At 43.1% G+C, this 24,474-nt stretch overlaps 1 protein-coding gene across 7 annotated transcripts in view; it reads left to right on the forward strand.

Moving 5' to 3' along the window:
• The window catches only part of MECOM (MDS1 and EVI1 complex locus), a 329,866-nt gene extending 307,398 nt beyond the window's left edge, over window positions 1-22,468 (forward strand). For 5 of the 7 annotated variants that reach the window (XM_088061011.1, XM_088061013.1, XM_088061014.1 and 2 more), the window contains 9 exons: window positions 481-568; window positions 3,389-3,415; window positions 10,407-10,573; window positions 12,899-12,976; window positions 14,690-14,859; window positions 15,947-16,091; window positions 18,810-19,046; window positions 19,597-19,783; window positions 20,730-22,468. In XM_088061011.1, coding sequence (XP_087917137.1) covers window positions 481-568; window positions 3,389-3,415; window positions 10,407-10,573; window positions 12,899-12,976; window positions 14,690-14,859; window positions 15,947-16,091; window positions 18,810-19,046; window positions 19,597-19,783; window positions 20,730-20,864 — 1,234 coding nt within the window. In that variant the 3' untranslated portion in view covers window positions 20,865-22,468. The remainder of the gene's footprint in view (window positions 1-480; window positions 569-3,388; window positions 3,416-10,406; window positions 10,574-12,898; window positions 12,977-14,689; window positions 14,860-15,946; window positions 16,092-18,809; window positions 19,047-19,596; window positions 19,784-20,729) is intronic. The other 2 variants (XM_014254464.2, XM_014254465.2) reach the window with 1 other exon arrangement.
• Window positions 22,469-24,474: the final 2,006 nt, after the last annotated feature.

Below are 24,474 nucleotides of genomic sequence, written 5' to 3' on the forward strand. Positions count from 1 at the left end.
TGGGCTTTCTTTCCACCTTTCTCAGAGCCCTGCTTGACCTTGGCTGTGCACAGGGGAGGTTTCCAGGGTGGTGGCTGTGATGTCGTGTGTGGACAGATGCAAGGGACCCATTGCTCAAGGCTCTGTTGCCTTGAATTCCGCTCCTCTTAGTGCTGAGCCTTCTCAGTTGCCTTATTTGTTTATAAAAGTGCTTGGTAGTTAGTCATTGGTTCCTATTATAATGATTATCAGTCTTTTGAAATGGGATTATTCCCTGTATAAATGGTATAATCCACTTTAAAGGTGATTCCCAGCCCCACCCTGGCAGTAATGAGCTGTGTGTGGGAATCAAGACTTGAGTGTCCTCTCTTATCTTTTATTCTTATCTCCTTGAAACAAATTGTTTGACATGTAATTGCCTGCTTTAAACCTGAGTAGCTGTATGATTACTAATACCTGAGACTGATTCATCACAAATAAATCTAATTTTAACATTTACAGAGTAGAAAAAAGAAAGCTAACTGACCCACTGGAAGCTTTAAAAGAGAAATACTTGAGACCTTCCCCAGGATTCTTGTTCCATCCACAAGTAAGTATTTTGGGAATTTTGATGTTGTAAACAAGCTTGTTGATGCTTCAAAGCAGGTGCAGAGAAATGAATGCAGTCTTAGTCATTTTTGGATTTCCTAAACCACACAGTTTTTGCTGGACCATTGTGGTGGAAAAGCGTAAGCATTGTTCTGAGCTTCTTGATGTTTTGCAGATGAAACAACATGTTTTGATTATAGAGGAAGCCAGATTGGAACTGAATGTGTCTTTTAGAACCATTTTCCTCCAAAACCATAAGGTAGCTACCAACATTTGCAGCCACTCGTGTCTTCAGCACTCTGCTGTGCTCTGAGCAAGGAGAGTCAGTACTGACTACAGGGAGTCAATGCAGATTCAGAGTAAGGCTAGCAAAGCTGAGCATCCCTCTTCAAAAGGGATTTCATTTTGTTTAAGGACTCTCATAAACGAGAGAAGAGTTTCCAGCTGATGTTCCCAAGCCTCGCAGTGCAAATGCCCCACGGTTTCTTTGGGTTTCTGCAGTGTGTGCAGTGTGTGTAGGATCCCCGCTCCTCCGTCCCTGAAGAGAGACTTTGTGAGGGCTTCTCCCTAGCTCACAGAACACAGTCCTGGATGAAAAATATTTAGGAGGGTGTCCCAAAGCAGTCTAACAGCTGTGATGTGTATGTGGTACAGAAAGAGGTTCTGTGTGCAAACTGTACGTTGCTTTTCTTCGCCAGCACCACACCCTCATTTTGTCTTCCTCCTCCTTGCCCAAGGAGATTTTGCTAAAAATCTTGGTTAAATCTTACACCTGAAATAAGATGCTCTGTGGTATTTACAGATTTGAAACTCGTTGCTGTGGGCTGTTTCTTCTTAGTAATGACAGCCTCTACACATCCTGTGTTTTAGGCACAGGACCACGAGCTGCTATCTCTGGTTCAGGTTCCTCTGAATTCCCAGGCCAAACAGCCCAATTATCTGCTACCACTTGCTTTTTTCTGTTCCCAATGAAGCCCTAAGTTGTTGTGTCCTAACTTGCATGGAATATATTCTGAAATATGGCACTTCTGCAGAATTGGGAAGAGCAGCTGGTAGCGTATATGGTTGCAGATGCACAAAAACACCCCTTTCCAATTTTGATGTCTGAACAGTGTTGGATCTAAGTATTAAAGTATTTAGTAGTAGTATTTACATGCCATAAGTATTTATGGCATTATGTGAGTATTTATAAGCATTAAATAAGAATTTAAGATGTATTAAAATCACTGAGAATTTATATGCAAGGTTTAATAGCAGCTTAACACCTCCTGCTGAATTACCTTTAATAAGGTAGATCTGCCCAATTGGCAAAGCAAGTGAAAATTCCCCTTTAGTAGCAGCTAGTCCTGATGCACAAATATAGAAAATACCTTAATCTGCTTTTTGTCTCTGCTTTAAAACAGGCTGGTTCCTCCCCATCAAGTCAATGATTCTGTTAGAGCAGCTAAGGAGCTGTAAATTATGAGTAAATTACTTAAATGAGGGCATTTTAGATGGAAAAAGCAGGATTATTTTGCTTAGTGTTCTCTAGCTGTTCAGAAGCTGTAACTCAGAGGGGTTCAGTGATGTTGGATTTGGGGGTCCTGAAGGTGTTGCTGCAGGTTGGACTGATGCCAGTGGTAGGTGGGATGGTCAGAGGGTGGGGAAGGGGCTGCTGGGCTGAAATTCACTGTTTGGAGTTCGGCTGTGTTGGGAAGGAAAGGAGTTGGATGTTCTTTTATATAGCATTGTGTGACTGAATTACCTGGGGAGCTGGGAGTCAGGCGAGGGTGTGTGGGTGAAATGGAGACACTGGGCATTTCCTGTTGATGGGAATGATGTCAGGCTTCCACCCTTGGTGTTTTGTACCAGGGAACTGGTTGAATCTCTTGTTGGTGCCCGAGGAAGGTCCCAGGGCTGTCACCAAGTCCGTCAGTGTGAGGAGGAAGAGGTGTCTGGTGCCACCAGCCTGCAGGGGCAGGAGGGAGGGAGGCTCTGCAGAACCCCCTTCTCCACATTTCTCATTCTTATTCACAGAATAAAAAGTCCATGGCAAAGCCTGGCTTTGGTTTCATCACTTACCTGGGTGAGAGGGATAACATCTTTAACTTGGTGTGAGCTGCATCCATACAGAGGTCAGGAGTGTAACAGGCACTGAGGAACGTTGTAAAAGAAAACCAAACCAGCAGCACATGTCCTGTCAAAAAACTAAATGTCAAAATGCTTTCTTGCAAACTTTAATAGAGCAGAAAGGAGCCTCCTGTTTGCAAAGGCAGAATCTGGCTTGGTGTTTATAGAGGGCTGGGGAGCAGCTTCCAGAAAAGCTGTTTTTCCTTTATAGTCCTGTTCACCCCTGTAAAAGTACAGGTGGGGAGAGTTCCTCAAATTCTCATTTTCTGCTGGCAGGATTTAAAATATTTACAAACTTATTGTTCATGTCCTAAAAGCTTGTGGTTTGGTTGTTGAATTTATTCCTGAAAATTGCTATCTCAGGGACCATAAATTTATTATTTCTTAACTGGTTAATATGACAGCAAACAGATGGATCTTTCAAATAGGTTTCTGAAACAGAACTTACAGACATGAGCCCTGAAGTCTGTATCCTATCCCTGGCTGGGCCAAATTCCTCCCTGTGCCCAAAAGCTATGAAAGTTAGATGATTTAATGGCATTTCACAATTATTTGCCATTACAAGGATTGTATTTTTTAGGAAGAGAACACCACTTTCCAACAAATTACTCAAAATCAGTATCTTTAAATAAACTCTTAATAAGTAGATTGATTGCAATAAGGATTCCAATGCAGGAATAATGTGTTGTTTTTGTTTCAATTTTGCTCCCAGTTGCAATTGCCTGATCAAAGAATTTGGGTAAGTTCATTGCTTATATTTTTGATTTAATCACTGTGAAATAAATTGCATAAGAAAAATACAATATGAAAGATAACTTACCTCTCAATTATGGAGCATGCCACTCTTTTCCTACAGGGTCTTGCAGCTGAGCAGATAAATATGCTCTTATGTCAAATTGGCTTTATTTTTACCTTCCTGGTCCTGCTGGTTTTGTTTGGTGAAGGCAATGGGAGCTTTACCTGAGTGAGGGTTAAAGAATGCAGTCTTTGTTTATATGTGACCAAAATTGTTCCAAGCTGTTTGCCTTCAGAGATAGCAGTGAAATTTTCAGGCTGAAATCTTGTTAGATAGCAATAGTTAATAAACATTTAATCTGCATTAAAAAACAGTCTCAGAGGATTTAATGTTTCTCTCTCACATGACTTCGGTGGGAGTTAGTCACTTTAATAGTAACTTTAATAGCTTTGAAATTTTGAGCCTAATTGCTCATTGCAGTGCTTAAAGTAGAAATAAAACACCCATTTATTTGCTGTGTTTAGGTAAAATCTGTCCTCTGTGTATACTTAAATCATCCTCCTTACACGAACAGGAATTGTGCTTTTTGTGCACTATGGGATAAATTTGGGCTTTCTCTTCTATTTTCATAAAACCTTGTTTTTAATACATCTAAATTGCTCATGGGAAGAAAAATAAAAAAAAAGAGCCACAGCAACTGCTTTTGCAGATGCAACTCCAAAAACTCCGTGTTCTGCTCCCGCACTGGCTGCTCAGCTGCAGCGCCGAACCCAGAAATACTTGTCCCAGATTTTCCCAGCCTTTGGGCTTTGGAGGGGAGAGCTGGAGCCAGGAGGCAGGGCTGGGGTCCTGACTCACTCCTGCTCATGGCTCTCCCTGCGACCTGGACTGGTTTCACCAGGCCAGAATTGAGCAAAGCTGAGCGCCGAGATCTTCCCGAGCTCCCGTGCTCGTGTGTCCCTGCACCGGGCTGCTGCCCCTGCAGATGGGCTCTGAGCCCTGCCCTCTGCTCCCTGCCCTCCTTGGCACACCCCTGGCACTGCTGCACCTTTGATTTGTGTGCCCACGTCGAGTTTAATCCCACTCCCTTCCTGGGAAGAGCTGTTTTGTGCAGCTGCAAAGATGCTCTGGGAGCTTGAGCTGGAAGGAGCTGAGCAGGCAGCGAAGGACTCCTGAGAGCAGCCAGAGGTGCTGCAGGGGCTCAGCAAGCAGGAGGTAGGGTTAGATGCCAGACTTGGAGAGCACAGGAGGTGGTTCCCAAATATTTTCATGGGGAAAATTCGTTGTGGAACATGAAGCAGTAGTATTTGTGATTCGGTCCAGGCACCCTTAATCCTCTGCTCTCAGAAAAGTGGCTCTGCTTCAGCAGGTTTGGGAAGTGGAAAAACACAGTGCAGTCTGTTCTTTCTGTCTGATTTCCTTGGCTTTGGCTTGGTCCTCAAATTTCCATCATCCTGCTCCTTTTGTGAGTGTATGTCTCCTGGCTGTGCTCACGCTTTGAGCAGCTCCAGCAGAAATAGGTGTTTAAAACATGAAGTGACTGAGCAGGATGCTGATTCATGGGTGAATCTCCATCTTGAGAGATTTGGTTATGTCACACAAGCCTTTCCATCTCAATTCCCAGTTGCATGTGCCACATATTTCAAGATTATTTGAGATCTTTTTTTCATGGTTTGGCAGGAGCCCTATGGTGTAAATCAATAAAAACACCATCTTTTGAATGGATCAGGGTTAATTTGATCTATTTATGCCATTTTGGTCCCATCAGGAGAAGGTTGCTCTAAGGAGGTTTTGTAATTTTAGGCAGAAAATACGAAGAACCATGGCAAATAATTAAAACAATTTTACAAATAAATGGAAAGGAATTTGGTGAGTGCTTTAACAAAGCTTTTGTTTTACTGGGCTTATTTTTAAGACATGATCCATTCTGTTAACTGAGCTTAATCCCCACCATTTTGTATGCATTCATACAAATCCAGTTATTCTGGGGCCGTACTGCAGATCAGCAGGAGTTTCTCGCTACTGCTTCATAAAGTTCAGCCACGAGTGATAGGTCTCTTGAACGTGAACAGAACTCAGCCAAGTTCCAGGGCTGGCTGTCCAAATACATGCAGTTTCAAGATGACATGATTCACAAATTGCAGATTTTAGAGGCAGCATTGTAACTTCTGCTAGGGGAGGGAGAAATCCTGAGCTTTAGCTGTAGGGTTTTGAAGAGTTCCCCAAATAACAGTAGTAAAAATAGAAAGCAAACACTTGAACATTTTTTTTTCCCATGAGGTCTGGCCATAAAGTCAGTTGTTTTTGTGATAGTAGCGATGAAGGAGTGGCATTTGTCAAACATGAGGTCATGTAATTCATGACATTGTCTGCGAGATTATTTCATATCATCAGGTTTTTCTTAAAAAGCAGCAACGGCAAACCTTCGCTTTATTTATGCCACTTTTTCTTGGGTTGGTTAATAAATTTTAAGACAAATGTTCAAGGGCCCTGCTGATGATATCTTGCCCGCTGAAATGTTTATAAATACTTGTTTTAGCCGATTATGGTAATGTCTGCATTTCTGAGTTGGAGCTGGGGAATTGTGACTGCACATTAGTTTGCGTCAGTCGGAGGTTAATAGCCTCTCAGGGAGGTGGGGGAAAGCTGCTTCCTTTTCCAGACATCTGGACACAGATAGAATCAACAACTCTTATATATGTAAATCAAAAGTTACTGTTCTATATAAAACGCTGTCATTCACTGATGGCAGATTAGGAGCGCGCGTGACTCGTCCGTAAGGCAGTGGCTGTATGTGAAATATGTAATAAGATCTTCTCCCTCTCCTGCCTCCTCAGAGGGCTTTCTCTGTGGGCATGGCAGTTCACTAACCCAATCCTTGGGGTTCAAGCAGTGCTTCCCCCACCCCGTGCCCCATTCAGGGATCACCTCAGCCCTTGGGTGTTGGGTTGGGGTGCAGAACCCCCTGAAAGCACAGCTGGTGGCTTTAGCCACACACCTGCCCCCCTGGTGGTCCCAGGGACCATCCCTGGGGAGGGGCGGTGACCATGAGCACCCACCCAACCCCCCAGGACAGACAGGCTGACCAGCACCTCTCTCCAGGAGTTTGGTGGGTTGAGCAGCATCTCCATGGCCAGCACAGCTCCTGTGGAGGCAGGTCTGGCTTTGCCATCAGTACTAACGGTGTTTGGGAGGAGGAAGAGCTACTTCACTTGTGTTTCAGCTGGAAGAGGGAGTTTTGTGATGGAAGAAGGAAAGTCATCTCCTGGGTTAACATTTAGTCATTGCAGAAAGAGGAGGGGAAAGGGTAGGAACAAAATAGTGATTTTTACAATCACTGGAGATTACCAGTGGGTCCACCTTGGGGTGTCCCTGGGCCCTGAACTGTGGCAGTAGAAGAACTGTCTGTAAATGCCATAGGCAGAAGGGTGAGCAGGCAGAGGGGTTGTGACTGTTTACTGTGAGTAGCCAAATCCAGAACTGACTATGAAGATTTTGCAGAAGATTCAGAGAAAGCTAAGTCACCAGGATTAAAACAGTGATATATGCCAGCAAATACCCACTAATACCGAAGGGAAAATGTGACTTTTAACTCCTGTCATTCAGAAAAAAGGTCTTGAAGTTGGTAGTCTTATGAAAATATCACCTGAGTGCTTATCAGAAAGGAATTGAAAACATCATTATGTTATATTACCTTCAGGTCTGAATACAGCTAAAGTTCCTCTCAAAAAGGCCATAGTAGAATTAGAAAAGACACAGAAAAGTGCAACAATGATGATCACAGGTAGGGAACAGCTTCCATTCAAAAACAGACTAAGTAGATTTTGATTTTTTCATCTGGGAAAGAAATGCCTGAGGGAGCTGTGCCCCCAGCATTGTGAGCCCATGAATGGTGAGCAGAACCTGAATGAGGAATGCTTATTCATTAGTGATAACAATACAAAAAAAAAAACCAAACCCACAAAAAGTATCAGGCAAAAGGCTTAGAAGGAACAAAAGCCTGTATCTTTTCATATGCACCTAATTAAATTGCTGAACTGTCCTGGACAGAAGTAGAAATGGGTTTGAAAAGGTTTAGCCGAGTGAATAGGAGCAGGAGCCGATGGCCCTTCAATGTTGTAATGGAGATGCAGCCTCCAGTGGATGCTCTTGCAGCTCCCTGTGCTGGTGTGTGGCAGTGGGGAGATCTGTCCCCTGCCCACCCTGCTGTGTGTCCCCTGGAGCCACTGCTTGGTGCCGAGTACCAGCTTCCAGCAGCTGGTGTCACAGGTTTAGAATTCCTGCTTGGTTTTGGTGTCTGGGTTAATCCTGAATGCAAAACCCCCGGATTTCTTACTGCTCAGCTGGTATTTTGGAAGTGGGCTGGTGAGCAGGGGCTGTCTGCACTGAAGGTGAAGGACAGCACGTTGTGGATCAGGGCTGCAGGATTCCATGAGCTGTAAAATGTCCCCAGAGCCCAGGAACCCATCTCACGATAGGAGTTGCTTATGGATGGCTCTGAGCACCAAAACACTCCAGGACTTCTTAAGAAAATTCCCCAATTTTGGTTCTTGGGAGCCCTAACTCCAGCAGACAGTAGCAGCTGTAATTATCCTGATAGCAGTGGAGTGACAGTGCCTCGGATCAGCAAAGCCGTGGGACAAACACTTCCCACTGCTGCTGGTGCACTTCTTGAAAAACATAAATCATACCAGGTCACCACATAAGTCAGAGTTCAGAAAAAAAAAAGAAAAAGCAAACAAAAAACTAAACAGCAAACCAGCAAGCACAATAGTCATTCCTATGGTGAGAAACATATTTTTAGAAAGCGAGTAATGCTTTAAAATAATTGGAAGTGCTCGTGTTTCCTCTGGATGAGGGATTTAAGATTAGGTGCTGATTTCATACCTATTTTGGGACTGATGTAATCCTGGAGGCAGTGTTGGAGGTAGAGCTGATCTGTGTTCTTGTGCATGAAACAAGAGTCTGTCTCATTTTCTACTCTGCAAAATCCTGGAAATAAGAACTAAAAAATCAGCATGACTAAGCCATTTTAAATGTAAAGGGGAAAATAGTTGCTTTAATATAATACCGGCAGGGACTGTGTGCATGAGAAATTGTGATCCAAAATTGATTTAAACCCACTAGATAATGAAATGGACTTGAATATTAAATATACATAAATAAAACATTTATTATACTTCTCAGTACCCTTATTATTCTTCACCATAAATATGTGATATCATAACCCCTGCACTGTCTTGTCATTGCTAATCAGCCCGAAGGCCAAAGGGCATTTTTCATTCAAACCATTTATTTTCAGCAGTTGTAAAATAGATGAGTGAATTTTTGTGGGGAACAATTAGAAGGAATTAAAGGTGGTGGAACATCTAGTTTAAAAGCTTAAAGAATCAATTCCAACTGAAGGAGAAGATGAAGTCGTATAAAAAGAAATATATGGTAATGTTGAGGTGTATGGGTTGATAATGACATCTCGGTGCCGAGATAGAATTACCTCCTCTCCCAGCAGCATCATCATTACATATCTCATGCCTGTGATCAGTACATGTCAAAATCCTTCATATTGACAAATGTGCTGTCCACTTGCATCTGTGGAGAATGTTTTAGCAGCTGAGTGATTATGAATCAAACCCCAGAGCTTACAGCCCTTACTGCCTCCCAGTGCTTTCACATTTGTTGCCTGACAAGTAAATGTATCTTGACTTCCCTCTGAGATTTTTTATTTTTTTCCACCGTGTTTGATGAAAGACATTTGGCAAATTGGCAGTGGTACCCTGTACGTTGCAATTTGTACTCAGCATTAGGAATCTGAGCATGAAATGAGAGGGCAGGCTACAGGCTAAAGGGAAAAAAACAACCCAGGCCAAAGGCAGAGCTAACCAGCATGGAAATAGTCATGCCAGGAGACAGCTGTGTAATTCTGCCAATGAAAATAAAATCAAATAAACCTGCAGAAATGCCCAGTTCTTCCAATTAAAATTTCAGTTTTCCAACAATCAGAGGAACGTTTTATGGATTTTGAAGATCGGTCTGTGGAGGTGTTCCAGCTGAGAAGGGTTCAACATCATGTCTTTCATGTAATTTCCTTTGTTGCAAGCAAGATCTTGCACAGGGCTCATGCTGTGGGTTTTGTGCTCTGTAGGTGAGAGCTTGACTTTCTTATTTTCATTTGTTTGTGGTATTGCGGAGAGGTGGATGGTTATTCTCACCTGTCAGTAGGCTCACCAGCATTCTTGAACTCTTCAAGTGGCAATGTTTGAGGTTTTGGAGGAGCTTTTCATGGTCTGTTCCAGACAACTTAAAGGAAACTGTTCTCCAGAAATGACTTAATCCTCACTCCCTGAAAATTAGAGACAGCTAATCAGGAGTGGAGCCATCCCAAAACACATAGGAGTTAAAAGCAACTAAAGGTAAAGCAAGAATAATAAAAGGTGGAAAAAATAGCATAGACATCTAACAGGCAATGTGAATACAGAGCACCAAACCCACCAAAGTTTCATTTCTTCTGTGTTTATCTGATGGTCTTTGGCTATAATGGGCTAGAGCACTGGACTGGATGTGGCTGGGACATTGCTGGAGCCTTTTTGGATCTGGATTGTTGCAGCCCTTGGTTGAGCTAGAGTGTTCATGGGGTTTCTTCTGCAATATGTGTCCTCTGCAAGTGCTTATTAGAAGTTCAGTTATTATTTCTGTTCATTTGGTAATAAATACTCCAAGATTTCTGCAGATGGGGTGCATAGACTTGTAGGCACGCAACCTACAGAGCATGACTGCAAAACCTGGAATTTTATAGGAGCTGGGGCTTAAAAATAATAAGAAGTGAACACTGGCCCTCATGACCCATAATTTTCAATACTCCAGCTCTACACTGACTTTTTTCCCTTTTCTTCTTTCACTTGTCAGTCGACGTTCTCTTCATTTTGTGTTGCCGGTGGGGGCAGGAAGCCGAGGGGATTATTGACCTTGGTGGGCTGTGTGCTCTCTCCTGCTGCAGGTGTCAGCTATAGAAAACATGGCTGAGAAGCTGGAGAGCTTCAGCACCCTGAAGCCGGAGGCCAGCGAGCTGATCCAGTCGGTGCCATCCATGTTCAACTTCCGCGCGCCGCCCAGCGCCCTCCCCGAGACGCTGCTGCGCAAGGGCAAGGAGCGCTACACCTGCAGGTAGCCCTGGGGCCAGCCCTGCCCTCCCCAGACCCCTGGCTCTGGCATCCCACAGCGAGTCTCTCCGTGCCCACGTGGGGCTCCTGGCCCTGGATCAGGAGTGCTGGGGGCAGCAGGAGCAGGGAGTTCTTCGCCTGTGCTCGGCACTGGAGAGGCCGCACCTCGAGTGCTGTGTCTGGTTCTGGGCCCCCAGTTTGGGAAGGACATCGAGATGCTTGAGCGTGTCCAGAGGAGGGCAGTGAGGCTGGTGGATGGCTGAGGGGGCTGGGATTGTTCATCCTGGAGAAAAGGAGACTCAGAGGTGATGCTATCATCTCTACAACTCCCTGAAAAGTGGTTCTATGCAGGCGGGGTTGGGCTCTTTCTCCAGGCAGCACTGACAGAACAAGAGGACACAGACTCAGGCTGCACCAAGGGAAATATAGGTTGGATATTAGGAACAAGATTTTTACAGAAAGGGTGATAAAGTACTGAAATGGCCTGCCCAGGGAGGTGGTGGAGTCACCATCCCTGGATGTGTTTAAGAAAAAGTGTATATAGCACTCAAGTGCCATGGCCTAGCTGAGGTGTTAGGGAATGGGTTGGACTCAATGATCTTGAAGGTTTCTTCCAACCCAGTGATTCTGTGATTCTCTTTATTAAATTATTGGTGTCACAGAACAAAGAGCTCTCCCTCGATGCCTTGGAGTGGCCACCTAGAACAGAGGCTAAACAAGATTAAGAGAATAAAAGCGGGTATTTATTAAAGGCCTTCAATAGATACACCTTGGGCAGTCAGAGGCCTCCCAGAGGCTGCCCCCAAGGTGGGTGACGGTCACAAGCTTTTCAGACAGTTGTAATTCTGGTCCATTTACATATCGGGGTTAATTCCCCAATTACGGTTTCAGGTAATGAAGTAATTTACTCCAGCTTTGCCCCTCACAGTTCACTCTTTACATCCCTCGGGGCCTGAGACAGTGAGGTGTCCTTGAGTTTCAGGCACAGAGAGGAATTGTTTAGTCTGACCAAAATGTGAAGACAGTAGCTAACACTATATGGAGTTTTAGAGTTATGCACTAAAGCAGTAGAGGATTTGAAAAATATAAAAGCTAAATCCTACGGCATCACCCTGTATCACAGAAGTTTGATAAATGAGGTGGAAACTGTTATATAAACAATTCCTTTTTTTTCCCCCAAATTTTCTCATCACTTTCGTATATAAAAGTGTGCTTTCATTATTGATTTTTTTGATCGTGAACTACAGACGTGTTTTCTCTCAGGCTTCTGGTTTTAATATCCAAAGGGATCAGTGATAAAATACATGACTTATTAGGACTTGTGTGTAGGGACTTAAAAAAAAAACCCCACAATGAAGATAGTCATTGAATGTGCACCCAAAATGAATGGGAGCTTTGTCAAGGAGAGTGGAATTAGCTGTGTGGGTATTTTGAAGGCTTATACATCACGTTGTGAAAAAATAAATGGGATGTTATAAGTGAAGGGATGCAATCTTCAAAGTCATCGTGTGGAGCAGGCACCACCCTCATTCACTTAAGAGAGTGCTCTGTGTGCTCTGCCCCCATGCAAAAATGGGCTCAATGTCCCCAACAGAACGGGCCAATTATAAACTGAATATTCATGTTACTTGAATGAAGGGGGGAAAACTCACGATAATTTTATTGTTTTTTTTACCATTACTTTTCCTGTGACATATTATCGAGTTTGGAGAATGGTTTTTAAATTGCACTGTTTAGGTCTCTATATCATCTCCAGAATGTGCAGGCGTTTGACACTGGCATATCAGTTTATCTGATCTTTTTGAAAACATGTCACCTTCTTTCAAGATGTGTTGTTATAGAAACATACCTTGATGGATTAGGTCTTTGAGTCTTGTCTGCTCTGATCCTATTCAGTGCACAGAACGGTGTCACGTTTGCTGACACGTAGAATTGGTTGAAAGCTTTGAAATTTGCTTACACTGAGGCAGAAATCCAAGGCTTTAATAACAGATTCTCTTGATTCCAAATCTGAATGAGGCTGATAATCACCCAGTGGGCTTAGAACCTTGGGGTGATCTTTAAAACAGATTTTTCATAAACCTTTGATTCTGCACAAGCAAAGCTGGTTGGTGCCAGCAGTTCCAGTCCCACTCTTGTGTGTGTGTGTGTGTGTGTGTGTTGATCCCTTACATTTGCTGAATGCTTTTATTAAAATGTTGTTGCACCAAAGCAATGCCAGTAGGACCATATCGTGATGATTCCATTTGGGCTGTGCATCCAGTGCAGCTCAAACTGGGATGAAGCCACTGAAGGCCATGTTGTCTTATCAAACATTTTCTTATCACAGATACTGTGGCAAGATTTTCCCGAGATCTGCAAACCTGACCCGTCACCTGAGGACGCACACTGGAGAGCAGCCCTATAGGTACCACACCCCTCAGCCCTGCCCGTGCTCTGGCCAAGCTTTAGGGTCCCTTCCAGTGCAGACGTTTTCTGTGAATAAAGGAATTCAACTTCCTTGCTGGACCAGCTCCAGCCCTTCCTCCTTAGCTTTGGACCCACCATTGCATTTTGGTCTCAGAGTTTTGTGCATTCGGTGCTGCTGCTCAGTGTTGAAGCTGAAGAAAGGGAGAGTTTTGGTCTTAGTAAAGTTCTTTCAGCTGGGGCAGCTTCCCACCACAATCCCCAAATCCTGCCTTTGCTGGCAGGGTGGCTGGCACTGCTGAACCAGTTCAGTAGGGATCATGGACGTATTTTCCCTTGCAAAAATGTGGAGTTTTTTTTATTGCAGTTCTGCAGTGTTATTTGCAGCCTTAAATTGGGTGATTTGTCAGTCATCTGATTTCTGAAAGGTCCCGGTTGCAAAGGCGTTACTGTATTTATTTGTTTCCTGCCAAATCTGGTTCTTTTCTGAGGTCTGCTTAACCCCAAAGCCCATGTGGGTGTACTCTTCTGTTGATAAGAATATGTGTGTGATACTGAATCCAGGACAGTCACATGCAGAAATGTGTATAAAGCTTCACCTTATTGAAAATGAAAGGCTAATTTAAACTGGAAAGAGGCCAGTTCATGTTCCAGTAAAACAAATGCACAGATTTCTGCATTTTATGAGCTGTAAAGAGCAGAGTAAGCTCATTGTTTGTGAGGAAACAATATGTTTTTTTCATTTAGTCTCTTTGGGAAAAGAGATTCACATCTAATTTTATTGAAGGAAGGTCTTGATGCATGTTATACCCATCCACTGCATAAAAGCCACAAGCAATTAGTAGCATAATGGGTGATTTCAGCACTAAAAAAATTTGACATCATTGACAAGTGTAAGAGAGGCACGGGAGAAGTAAAAGATTGAAAAACTAAAGTGGTGAAGACTCTTGGCTAGTTGCCAGCCTGAGAATTTGGAATAGTTATAGTATGACTTAGTAATGGCTTAAAGAGCAATACAGTAAAGGCTTTAGGGACTCCAAATCGCTACAGAGTATGAAAATTGATGCCTCTGGTACCAGAGTGATAGACTAAACTACTCACATTGGCACAGTATTAAAGGTTGGGATTGTTTATTGCTGGTTTTTGCAAGATAACCAAATTTCCTCTGGGATTAGCAATCAAGCAAGCTAATTCCTCAAGAAAAGATTTAATCACACAGTATAATTTAGAATAGGAAAAGAAATAGCCCTTTTTACCTTATTTGAGCACTAGAAGAGATCTGTTTCATGTTTCTTCCAAAAGTGTTTAATTGTATTGTATTGGCAGCACATGAAACAATACAGTTATTGCTCTACTGTTTTCAAACTTCCCAACTTTGCATGCAACAGTTTTGAAAACATGGGACTCAATTACCATAGCTAATTTGATGCCATTAGCTCAGAAATATTTTGCTCATTCCTAGAGGCAGTATTTAAAATATAAAGTCTAGTGTGAATTAAAGCTGAAAACCCCACCATGGAAGTTATGTCTCCTTTCCAAGAGCACAGCTCCCCACTTAGCCAAGATTTGTCTTTATGTCAGGGAGGATTGGGCCTCAGCAGGGATCAAGGAACTGTGGTTGGGTGCTGAGACTGAGCCCAGAAGGCTCTTCATGTATCTTAGGACAAATCTTACACTTCAACTAACAAACTCTTTCCTACCCACTTTTTTTTAGATGCAAATACTGTGACAGATCCTTCAGCATATCCTCTAACCTGCAGAGACATGTGCGTAACATCCACAATAAAGAGAAGCCATTCAAGTGTCACTTGTGTGACAGGTGTTTTGGTCAACAAACCAATCTTGACAGACATCTAAAAAAGCATGAGAACGGGAACATGTCTGGTATGTTCTGACTTTTCCCTCCTGTCTCTCCCCTCCCCAGCCTGCCCCATGTCCCAGGGATTGCCCTTTCCCTGTCAGTGCTGCCCAGGGTCCACAGGCACACGCTGCTCCGACGGGTGGGGGGCTGCAAAAGGTGTAGGTGCCTAAGCTCTGCTGACATTTAAAGTGCTTTGAAAATCCCAGCATAAACTCTCCCCTTGTGTAACTTAAGACCACTGGGTGATGTCTTTTCTTTTGGTTTTAATTAAGCCAACCCATGGCATTTTGGGAACGGACAGGGAAAATTGGTTTAATCCCATCTCTGCAATCACTTGGCTCTCAATAGGAGTCCTAGATTTAGAGTCTCAGGGGGCACTCTAAAACATTTTCCTGGCACCTTCTGAAATATTCCCACTGTCAGGAGCTGAAAAGTGCTAGCTATTATGGAGCTAATGGTGCCTCTCAAGCCCCAAAGCAAATTGGTCACTGCACAGCAGCAGCACAGGCAGTGACAGGAGGGGGTGTCACTGGGCTGGTTTGGGTGTCTGCAGCATTTCATGGAAACCCTCTCTGCAGTCCTTTCAGTCTGCATCTTGTCTCAGTGGAGATAACCAGGGGCATGCAGTGAATGCAGAGCTGTCCCTTCCCCAGTGCTCAGAGAAAGTCTGACACTGGTCTCTCAGTGCTGATGAACCTGGGAGATTATGGCAATGGCTGCTCTATAGTTTGAACAAATCTGCATAATTGATAGCTAAAAATTAAGTTCCATTTGCTCACTTAAGCTGTTGGTCTAAGAAGGACAGTTATCAATGGACAGTCTTGGAATCACAAGGAGCAGGAGGGAGATGTTGAAATAGAGACATGGCAGAAGTGATGATAAATCACAGAAAGGGTACCCAGCATGCAACCAAGTAATTTTAGCTGGAAATCACCTTTGCCCATGAATAATTACTAATTACTTGTTTTATGGCCAAAAGCTGATAGTTCACGCTGACCAACCTTTGGGTCTTACCTCCTTTAACCAGAGTTTCAATTTCCATTTGATTTAAATGCTTAAATATAGAAAATATAAAGGAGCAGCAACAGATGTCGTATGTTTTGCTTTAAGGTACTGCAACATCTTCACCTCACTCAGAACTGGAAAGCACAGGGGCAATCCTAGATGACAAGGAAGACTCTTACTTCACAGAAATTAGGAATTTTATTGGAAACAGCAACCACAACAATCAATCCCCCCAAAACTCAGAGGAGAGGTGAGTTGTGTCTGATCTGCCTTCAGAAGGTGCCCACCATTCTTTTCCAGGTCTGCAGACCTGATTGTTCACTTTTGATGATGTCTGGAGCCAGAGTTATTTTAGAATCTGGTTGCTTCAGTGGCCACCTTGGTGTCTCAGGAAAAGAAATGTGTTGATTCCCTCCCCACTGTGTATGAAGATGTTCCAAGTGGACAAGAGATTCCATCTGTGAACACACCTTTCTCTTGTATCTGGAGCTCTCAGTTTCAGGCTCCCACCGCTGATTTAAGTCTGCTGAAAAATTCCTTCTCTGTAACATTCACTGCAGAACAGGTGAATTCTACATCCTGTGGCTAAATGTATGGAGCCTTAGGATTTAGGTGCAATTTAAATGTGTAATTAATAAAGTAGACCAAGCTGAATTCTTGGATCAAATGAAAGATTGTAGCTGAAAGTCCTTTCCCGTAAGTAACTCAATCCCAAGAAAGATGCTGAGTAGCCAAAAGCCTGTGAGGCTGCGGGTGGGCGTTGGGAGTCCACGGTGCTCCAGCATGTGAGAGAGCTTTTTCTACTAAGATTTATTAAGTACATGGGTGTTTGAATTCTTCTGAACTAACTGAAGAGAGACCACTTCTAAATATTTTCAGTTAATAAAAGTGCAGCTAAGCAGAAAAGGCTGTGGGATGGAGCCCCACGTATTTCTTTGGGATTGGTGTTGCATTATGCATTATTTTCCCTTTTGAATTGGCATTACATTATCAACATCAAAAAATTCTTACTGTCAGTGACAAACTTTGCTGTCTTCTCAATTTCTAGATGCCTTTGTGAAAGGATCAAAAGGGGGGACACAACACAATTTCCACAAAAGTATTGGATTAAGTGATTACATGCATATTCAAATTTCATTCCATCTTGATTGGCAATGAGGGCTTGGGATTTTTTCCTTAAACATCTGGTCTCAACATGTCCTCCGACAGGAAGTCAGAAAAGTGGAAAGGTTGCTGGGTTGTGCAGTGTTTCCTTTCTAAATTTGGCACTTCAGACTGCTCTTGACGGATATTTTATCCCTGGCAAATTGCTGCATTTGAAAGCATAATTAGAGAATCTGTTTTCTTAATCACATGGCTTTTGTTACTTTGGTTGTAGTCCATCTCCCTTTCATTTCTAGCAGCCTCAATTGAGCATAACAAGCAAGTTGGCAGCTCAAACTGCGCTCAGCAATCTCTTATTTCTGCCTATTTAAATAAAAGATGATAAAGAGATATTTCTCTGATGATCTTAGAGGGAGGTGGCTGCTTCAGCTCTCCCTGTTCTGCACAACCTCAGATTTTTTTGATACTGTTCTAAAGACAGACCGTTCCCTAGAGCATTTTTTTCAATGCAATACTAAACTCATGGCAGTCAGCTGGAATTTGCTCGGAAAATAGATGAAACTCTAATAATGTTCAGGGAAAACGGTGCTATTATTGTGGCAGAAACCATCTTTGCTCCTCAGAAAGCCAAATGTTAAACACCAGCAAGGCTGTGAGGGTTCATCTTATCGTGCTCCAGCTTAGGGTCTATCCCATATTGTCCCGCACAGTTTGAAGCACACGGAGTCTGAAGCAAACTGTGTGTGGACAATAAGGTTTCCATTTTTATAACTGTATTCCTGGAAGAGTTAAGGACCTTTTGCACAATGAGAACAATAGATGAATCAAGGCCTCTGTGCTGCATGACGTGGTGGGGGCAGATAGAGTGGTAGCATGAATTTTGGGGGGGCTCCGGTGGGTGCAGCTCGTTGGCGTCGCTGTGCCTCTGGTTGGGCGTTCGTTGAGGCCGCGGTGCCGAATTTCTTCGGCTCTCATTTGATGTGATGGACACCATGCAGCGCTGGATGCTCTGAACCCTACGGGGTTGAGACCATTACCAAACCAGCCCCTGCTTCAGCGTGGGTGTTACGTCCTTGATAAAAATCCCGTAGGAAGTAGTTAAGAGAAGTCATTGTCTGAGAGCAAAGGGCAGCGTAATAACAGCGCGTAGACCAAATGGTTTTCCATGTGTGTATTGCTGTAATTACTCATTTAATAAGAATAAATGCACTTAAATTGCCATATGACCTTTCTTTTCATTGCTTTTTACCCTTCAAATCAGTCAATAACCTAGTTCAGCACGGAGGCAATATTGCAGACCACTCTTCAGATCTCCAGCTGAAGTCCCTTAGGTTCCCATGTATGAAATCCATACATTCAGTGAAGCAATAGGGCTTCCAAAGGGGTGGTAGTGTACACAATTAATTATGCATGTGATTTTGACATTAAAACTGAATGTAATATTGGATGTCATTTTTTGTTAAAAATGCCAGATCCGATTTTCAGTGTTTCTTGGCCCCTACAGCTTCTGTTAAAAGGCAGTGAGTTGTTTTTCTCAGACTACATGTATGATTGGAAACTTGAGATGAAATAATGCATGAGAAAATTTGGAATGGTTATGTGAACATGCCTCTGTTAGAACAGTAGTTTTAGCAGGATAACAGGAAAATCCCATGCTGTAATGTCCCATGGATTTCTGAGTGGAATTTTCTCCAATGCTGCCTGAATGTCTGAAGCTAAGCAAGATACAAAATACAAAAATCACTTTATTCTGCTGGGACAGATGCTTTTCAGATCTGCCTCCAATAGTCTGCCGATGAGGAGCTTTCATATCTGATCTGTGTTTATAGTTTGCATTTGTTTTGGTACTTTGGTACTATTTCAGAATGAATGGCAGCCACTTTAAGGATGAGAAAGCCATGATAGCCAGCCAGAACTCGGATCTGTTGGATGACGAGGAGGCAGAAGATGAAGTAATGATGGATGAAGAGGATGAAGAGAGCGAAATGGCAGGGAAAGCAGTCAAAGAGCCCGTGACGAGTGACATTCATGAGGGCACCCCCGAGGAGGATTACGAGGAAACGAGTACTTTGGACATGAACTGCAAAGCTTCCCCTGGCAGGTTGGTTCCTTCCGAGTATTGGTGTGCCCGATAGGCGGAATAAAAACAATAAACCATACGAGAGTGCCAGCACCAAACCGGCTGCCGGTCCGGAGCAGCCGCTTCCCACTCACAATAGCAACGTGCCTCTGTGTTTGGGTCAGCACCAGCCCTGCTTTCTGCCTCTTCGTGCAGCCTGGAGCCCTTGTTAGGAAAATGGACTGTGCTTGGGGAGCTATTGTGAGGTTCTGGCTGAGACAGGAAGCAGGGTGAGACAGTTCCATGGGAGAGACGTTATCTAATCTGTGAGCTGTCCTGGACCTCTCATAATGGCCTTGCGAAGGGCTGTGGAGACTCTGTGAGAGACAAACTCTCCCTCCCCCACTCAACTGCCCTTTCTTTAGACCAGAAAAGGGAATTCCTTTTGTTTCAGGACCACCATTGCACGAGGCAAGGTGGTTTATGAATGTGAGAAAGGGGGAAATTGCTCAGGTGTGTAAATCCAAGAAGATGAGGGAACGCAGAGAGGATCATTTCATTGACATTTGAAACCTCCATGGTGTTTTTGTAGGTATAAAGAAGAGGAGTACAATAAGACTGGACTTTCAGCTTTGGACCACATAAGGCACTTCACGGATAGCCTCAAAATGAGGAAAATGGAAGAAAATCAATACAGTGAAGCTGAATTGGCAGCTTTCAATGCTTCCCAGCTGCCAGAGGACCTCAAGCAACCGTTGTACAGGAAATCCAAATCCCAGGTAAAAGCTTAACTCAGTTAAAATGTTATTGTCGCCAAATTCCCACAGGATTAAGCTGTTAGTGTGTGGCAGGCAGGGTTGTTCCAGCCTTGTCAGACAGGGCTGTGCTCCATGTCCACAAACCTCAGGCTCACCCAACAGCCCACTGCACCCCTGAGACATGGCAGGGTGCTCTGCTCCCTGAGAACAGGGGATTTCCATACTTTTTTCTTACTTTTTTTTGCTATTTTTGTTCTGCCTGCTGCCCACAGAAATGCCATGGTGAGAACTAGTCCCATCCTCTCCCCTCATCAGCTGACACTGATGCTGTGGAGTTCAGCTGCAGCCTCACAGGGATGTGACTTGATCTTCTGGCTGGCTTGGCTTTTTGGTATTATTTTAGCCTGTTGGATGGTACCACTTCTGGGTCCTCAGCATGTTTTCCAAACAGCAATAACTGAAATGGTATCCTCGTGCTATTTTTTGCCCTTTTCTAAACATTGATTAATTAAAATGAGTTTTTTTTAGCCCCTTTGAAAGATTCCTGTTTTAAAAACTGCAGAATATGCATGTAGGAAAGGTCAGAAAAGGAGACTGTTATGTTTGGTGAAATACAGGACGAGACAAGGGATAATGTGATTCCTCAGCCTCTTGAAAAGAGCCTCCTGTGCCAAGAATCTGAAGGCAAAGGAGACTTTGGGACCTTGTCGACTATCAAAGGTTTCTCTGAGCTTTGTGAAACCAGATGAAAGCAGAAATTATTATTGCTATTAGTGAGTCAAAAGTGTCAGTGAAAGGGTTGACAGTGGTTTTACCTAAAGCATTTTGTTGGGGTTTTCTTTAACCGAGTTGAGCCCGGTGGCCGTAGGCTGACTGCTGCCCTGAGCGCGCAGGGGCGGCGCGGCTCCAAGCTCAGATCTGCGCCACGGGAGTGTGACCTCTCTGTCCTTCTTCTCTCCCCGTCCAGGCCTATGCCATGATGCTCTCTCTCTCCGACAAGGACTCCCTTCATTCTGCATCCCACACTTCTCCCAACATGTGGCTCAGTATGGCGAGAGCCGCCGCGGAATCCAGCGCCATCCAGTCCATCAGCCACGTATGACAGTGCGGAGTCTTACCGAGGATGGGACCAAGTCCAAACCAGTAGCATGGCTCTTTCATATATGACTCTTTAAAAGACTGCTGAGCAGAATGCCTTATAAATCTGCAGGGTCACTCATTTAAAGTCCGGTGACCTTAAACTGAATAATTTTAAGAAAGAAAAAAAAAAAAAAAAAAAAAAAAAAAAGAAAGAAACTATTTATTCTCAATATTTTGTTTTGCACAGCAAAGGCAGCTGCTGACTTCTGGAGGATCAATGCGACTCAAAAAAAAAAGGAAGGAAAAAAAAAAAGTTTCAGTGGATTATGTAAACTGGGCCGGGAAAAAGTGTCTTCCAGTTCACCCGGCTTTGAGGGGCAGGGGCAGAAGGGTTAAGACTGCATTGATACACACATGGGCACTCCTTTAAAGTAGGAACTGAATTGATTTTCTTTTTGTATAAGATAGTTTGACACAGGATTGGGAACAGTTGCTTTTATGTACAAATCTCTTCATTAAAGCTTTATGCATTTTAGCCCTTCAAAGAAAGAAAATAGTTCTATCAAATGCACACTATCCATCGTAAATGTAGAAAGAAGTAGCAGGGAATATTTTGTTCTCTCCGTAATTCTTTTGCCTTCTCAACTGCATTGTTTAAAAAAAAAAGGAAAAACAAGGAGAAAAAAAAAAAAGACAGAAAAAGAAAGGACTCTGAGAAACAATACATAAGAGGCTTGTGTATATTGTAAACTATGAATGTTCACTACTCCAAGAAGCTAAATCATCCAGATAATTCCGTGAAAGCACCGCGTTCATCGACAGCACCACTAGTTCGAATCATTGTAAGGAGATTTTTAATTTTCGACAATCATGTCACTATTTTCTTGTATTGTTTCCTTTTCCCCTACCCTCTTAATTTCTCGTTTGTGTTGTGTGTACCGTGTATTTATTTGTTGGCAAACGATTGTTTGTTGATTACAATAGCACTGTTCCTGTAACAAACAGCACTGCTCCAGTCCCCCACTGCGTTACGATGTAAGGCACCCATGTACTTCCAAAAAAGTGAGGTGAACTGATCTGTGTATATGGGAGTGCAAAACAGTGTTTGAAATTTTCTTACATTCCTCTTTTATTTTATTTTATTTTTTTTTGCCTTTTAATGAACTAAATAACTAATAGATGCGACTTAGTTTTGTTCTGTTTTTGTTTTTTTTTTTTTTTGTAATACAGTAAATTGATTCGATTGTATAAACAGTTATAATTTTTTCATGAAAGCATGATTCTTCTGATTAAAAAAACTGTACCCAATATTTTATGCTGGTTGTCTGCGAGCTTGTGTGATGTTATGTTCATGTTAATCCTATTTGTAAGATGAAGTGTTCCAAATTTATGTTTTAAAAAAAAAATAAATAACGGAAGGTATTCAGTTATTTTTGGGGGTTTTTTTGGCCTTTAGTGAGGGACCAGATTTATTTTTCCTTTTGTTTATAATCTCATTTTGAAATAATCGGCAAGTTGAGGTACTTTCTTTAAATGCTTTGTACAATGTAACTGTTACGCATTTCAGTACATTACTATGGGAGGATCAACTTTAAAAAAAAAATAATAAAGGACTACAAAACTGAAGGGATCTATTTCATTTTTGTCTTGGTTTTGTCTGAGTTGGGGCAAAAAAAAAAGAAAAAAAAAAGAGGAGAATTTCCTCTGCAGCAAAGATGGATCTGTGGGGTCGTGAGAGGATGGGGCACTGGGAGGTGTCTTGGATTTGGCCATGAAATGTGGGACACGAGCCAGAGCCTCTCAATAGAACGACTGTTGGAGGGGTTTAGTTAAGTCCTTTAAGTTTCATAACACTACCTTGGAGAAGAGGGATATTTAGGTCATTTCACAGAAGAGGTTGGTGCAGTGTCACCTTCAAAGGCACTTGTGGAGCCCTGAGTTTGAGTTTTTCCTGCCTGCTGCTTGTGGGGACAAAGTTGGGAAGTCTTGGCTGGGGCATAGTGAAATATTCACTCACCAGAGTGATCAAAATCCATGGCTGAGAAGCTAAACGAGCCTCCAGCTGTATAAAATGAGCCTTTTATGGTCTAAAAGGGGGGAAAAAAGAGCATTTTAATTTGTGTTCACTTTGAAATCAGATCTGAACCCCTGCTTCTGGGCAACCTGTGGAGGAGGGATGTCAGGAAAAGCCAGCATTTTCCCAAGGAATGCCCATCTTGCTGCTCTTCCCATCAGCAGAGATGGAAGGGCTGAGATGCTCCTCTCTCAGCCTGCATCAGTGCACAAAGACCTCTGGTAGCTCCTAAGATATTTAAGTTATATTTCAGAATAACCTGTGTGTGTCATTCTTGTCTTCGGCCCAGGTGTGAGCTTGTTTGGTTTTCTCCTTCAGCTCGAGAGCCTTCTGCACAAGTGGGTGGCAAGCTGAGACCTACACCCCAATGGTTTTCATGCAGGAAGCCTAAACCCCACCTGGGAAAAAAGGTAAATAGGTGAAGGAAAAAATCCCCTGTGCGTATTCTTGTACTGCACTGGCCTGAGGCAATGGCCAGGTACATGCAGATAATTGCATAAAGAGGCTATTATTTTTAGTGCAGTTAAAGTCACTGTGAAACTCGGTTTTAGGTTTCTGCCAAATACAGAGAACAAATAGATTAATCAAGTCAAGTTTTATGTGCAAACAACTTTCCAGATCATTTTCCCCTTTAATTGGATGCAATGACACTTATTATCAGCTCTGCCCTCACCTGCCCTAGATGAAAGAGGTTTTGGGAGGTGGAGACAGGGTGGGACAGTGTCCCCTGGGTTTAATGTTCTGGGTTACAGTAGCACACGTATCATAGACCTGTCAGGAAAAGCACTCCTTGAGCTGAGCTCAGGTTAGTTCAACCTGCCCATAACCAGGTCTGGTGACCATTAGGGAGCGACTGCTGCCAATCCCTGAGCTGATTTTCCCCTTGCTTGCCTGGAACTTGGTGCTTTCCTGTCAGAGTATCCCACCCAGCAGCACTGCTCACGGGGTTTGATGGGCAGAGGGGACAGTGTATTTCTGTAATATCACAACAAGTCCACGTAGATCCCTTACCACGACCTTGATTAGCATTGCCTTGTCTCACTGCCAGAGCTGTTCACCCAGAGGAGTAGCTGAAAAGCAAACCCAGATTTGATTACTCATCTCATCCCCCAATAAACAAAGAAAACTGGATAATTTTTGTCTTTGTGTCATACCCTCCCCAATGGACCACACAGGTGCAATTGTCCAGATGCAAACAGATGCTGAGTGAGGATTGATGTTTCTGGCTTTCTGCTACAGTGATTTAACTTTTTTTAAAGGAAAAAAAAAAAAAAAGTCAATACTTTTCAAAAATCCCTTCAGCTTATTTCAGCATCATCCTACTGTTCACCCCACTGTAGTACTTTTCTGCAAGTCAACAAATCGCTGCCATGTGATCCAGCAGCCTTCCTAGATGGAGGAGCTGCACATTACCCTCTCAATTCCTATCTACAGAACCCTACAAAGCCCCAGCATGACAAGATGATTGATCAATATTTCACTCTGGCCCAGCTCCTCAATACCCTGTGGGTCTCAGTCACCATTCCCGTGTCAGCTGCTGTTTCCAGTGGGTACATTT

The sequence above is a fragment of the Pseudopodoces humilis genome, chromosome 11 (assembly GCF_049639895.1).
Source record: "Pseudopodoces humilis isolate 2021_Gansu_Grassland_sample_001 chromosome 11, ASM4963989v1, whole genome shotgun sequence".
NCBI lineage: Eukaryota > Metazoa > Chordata > Aves > Passeriformes > Paridae > Pseudopodoces > Pseudopodoces humilis.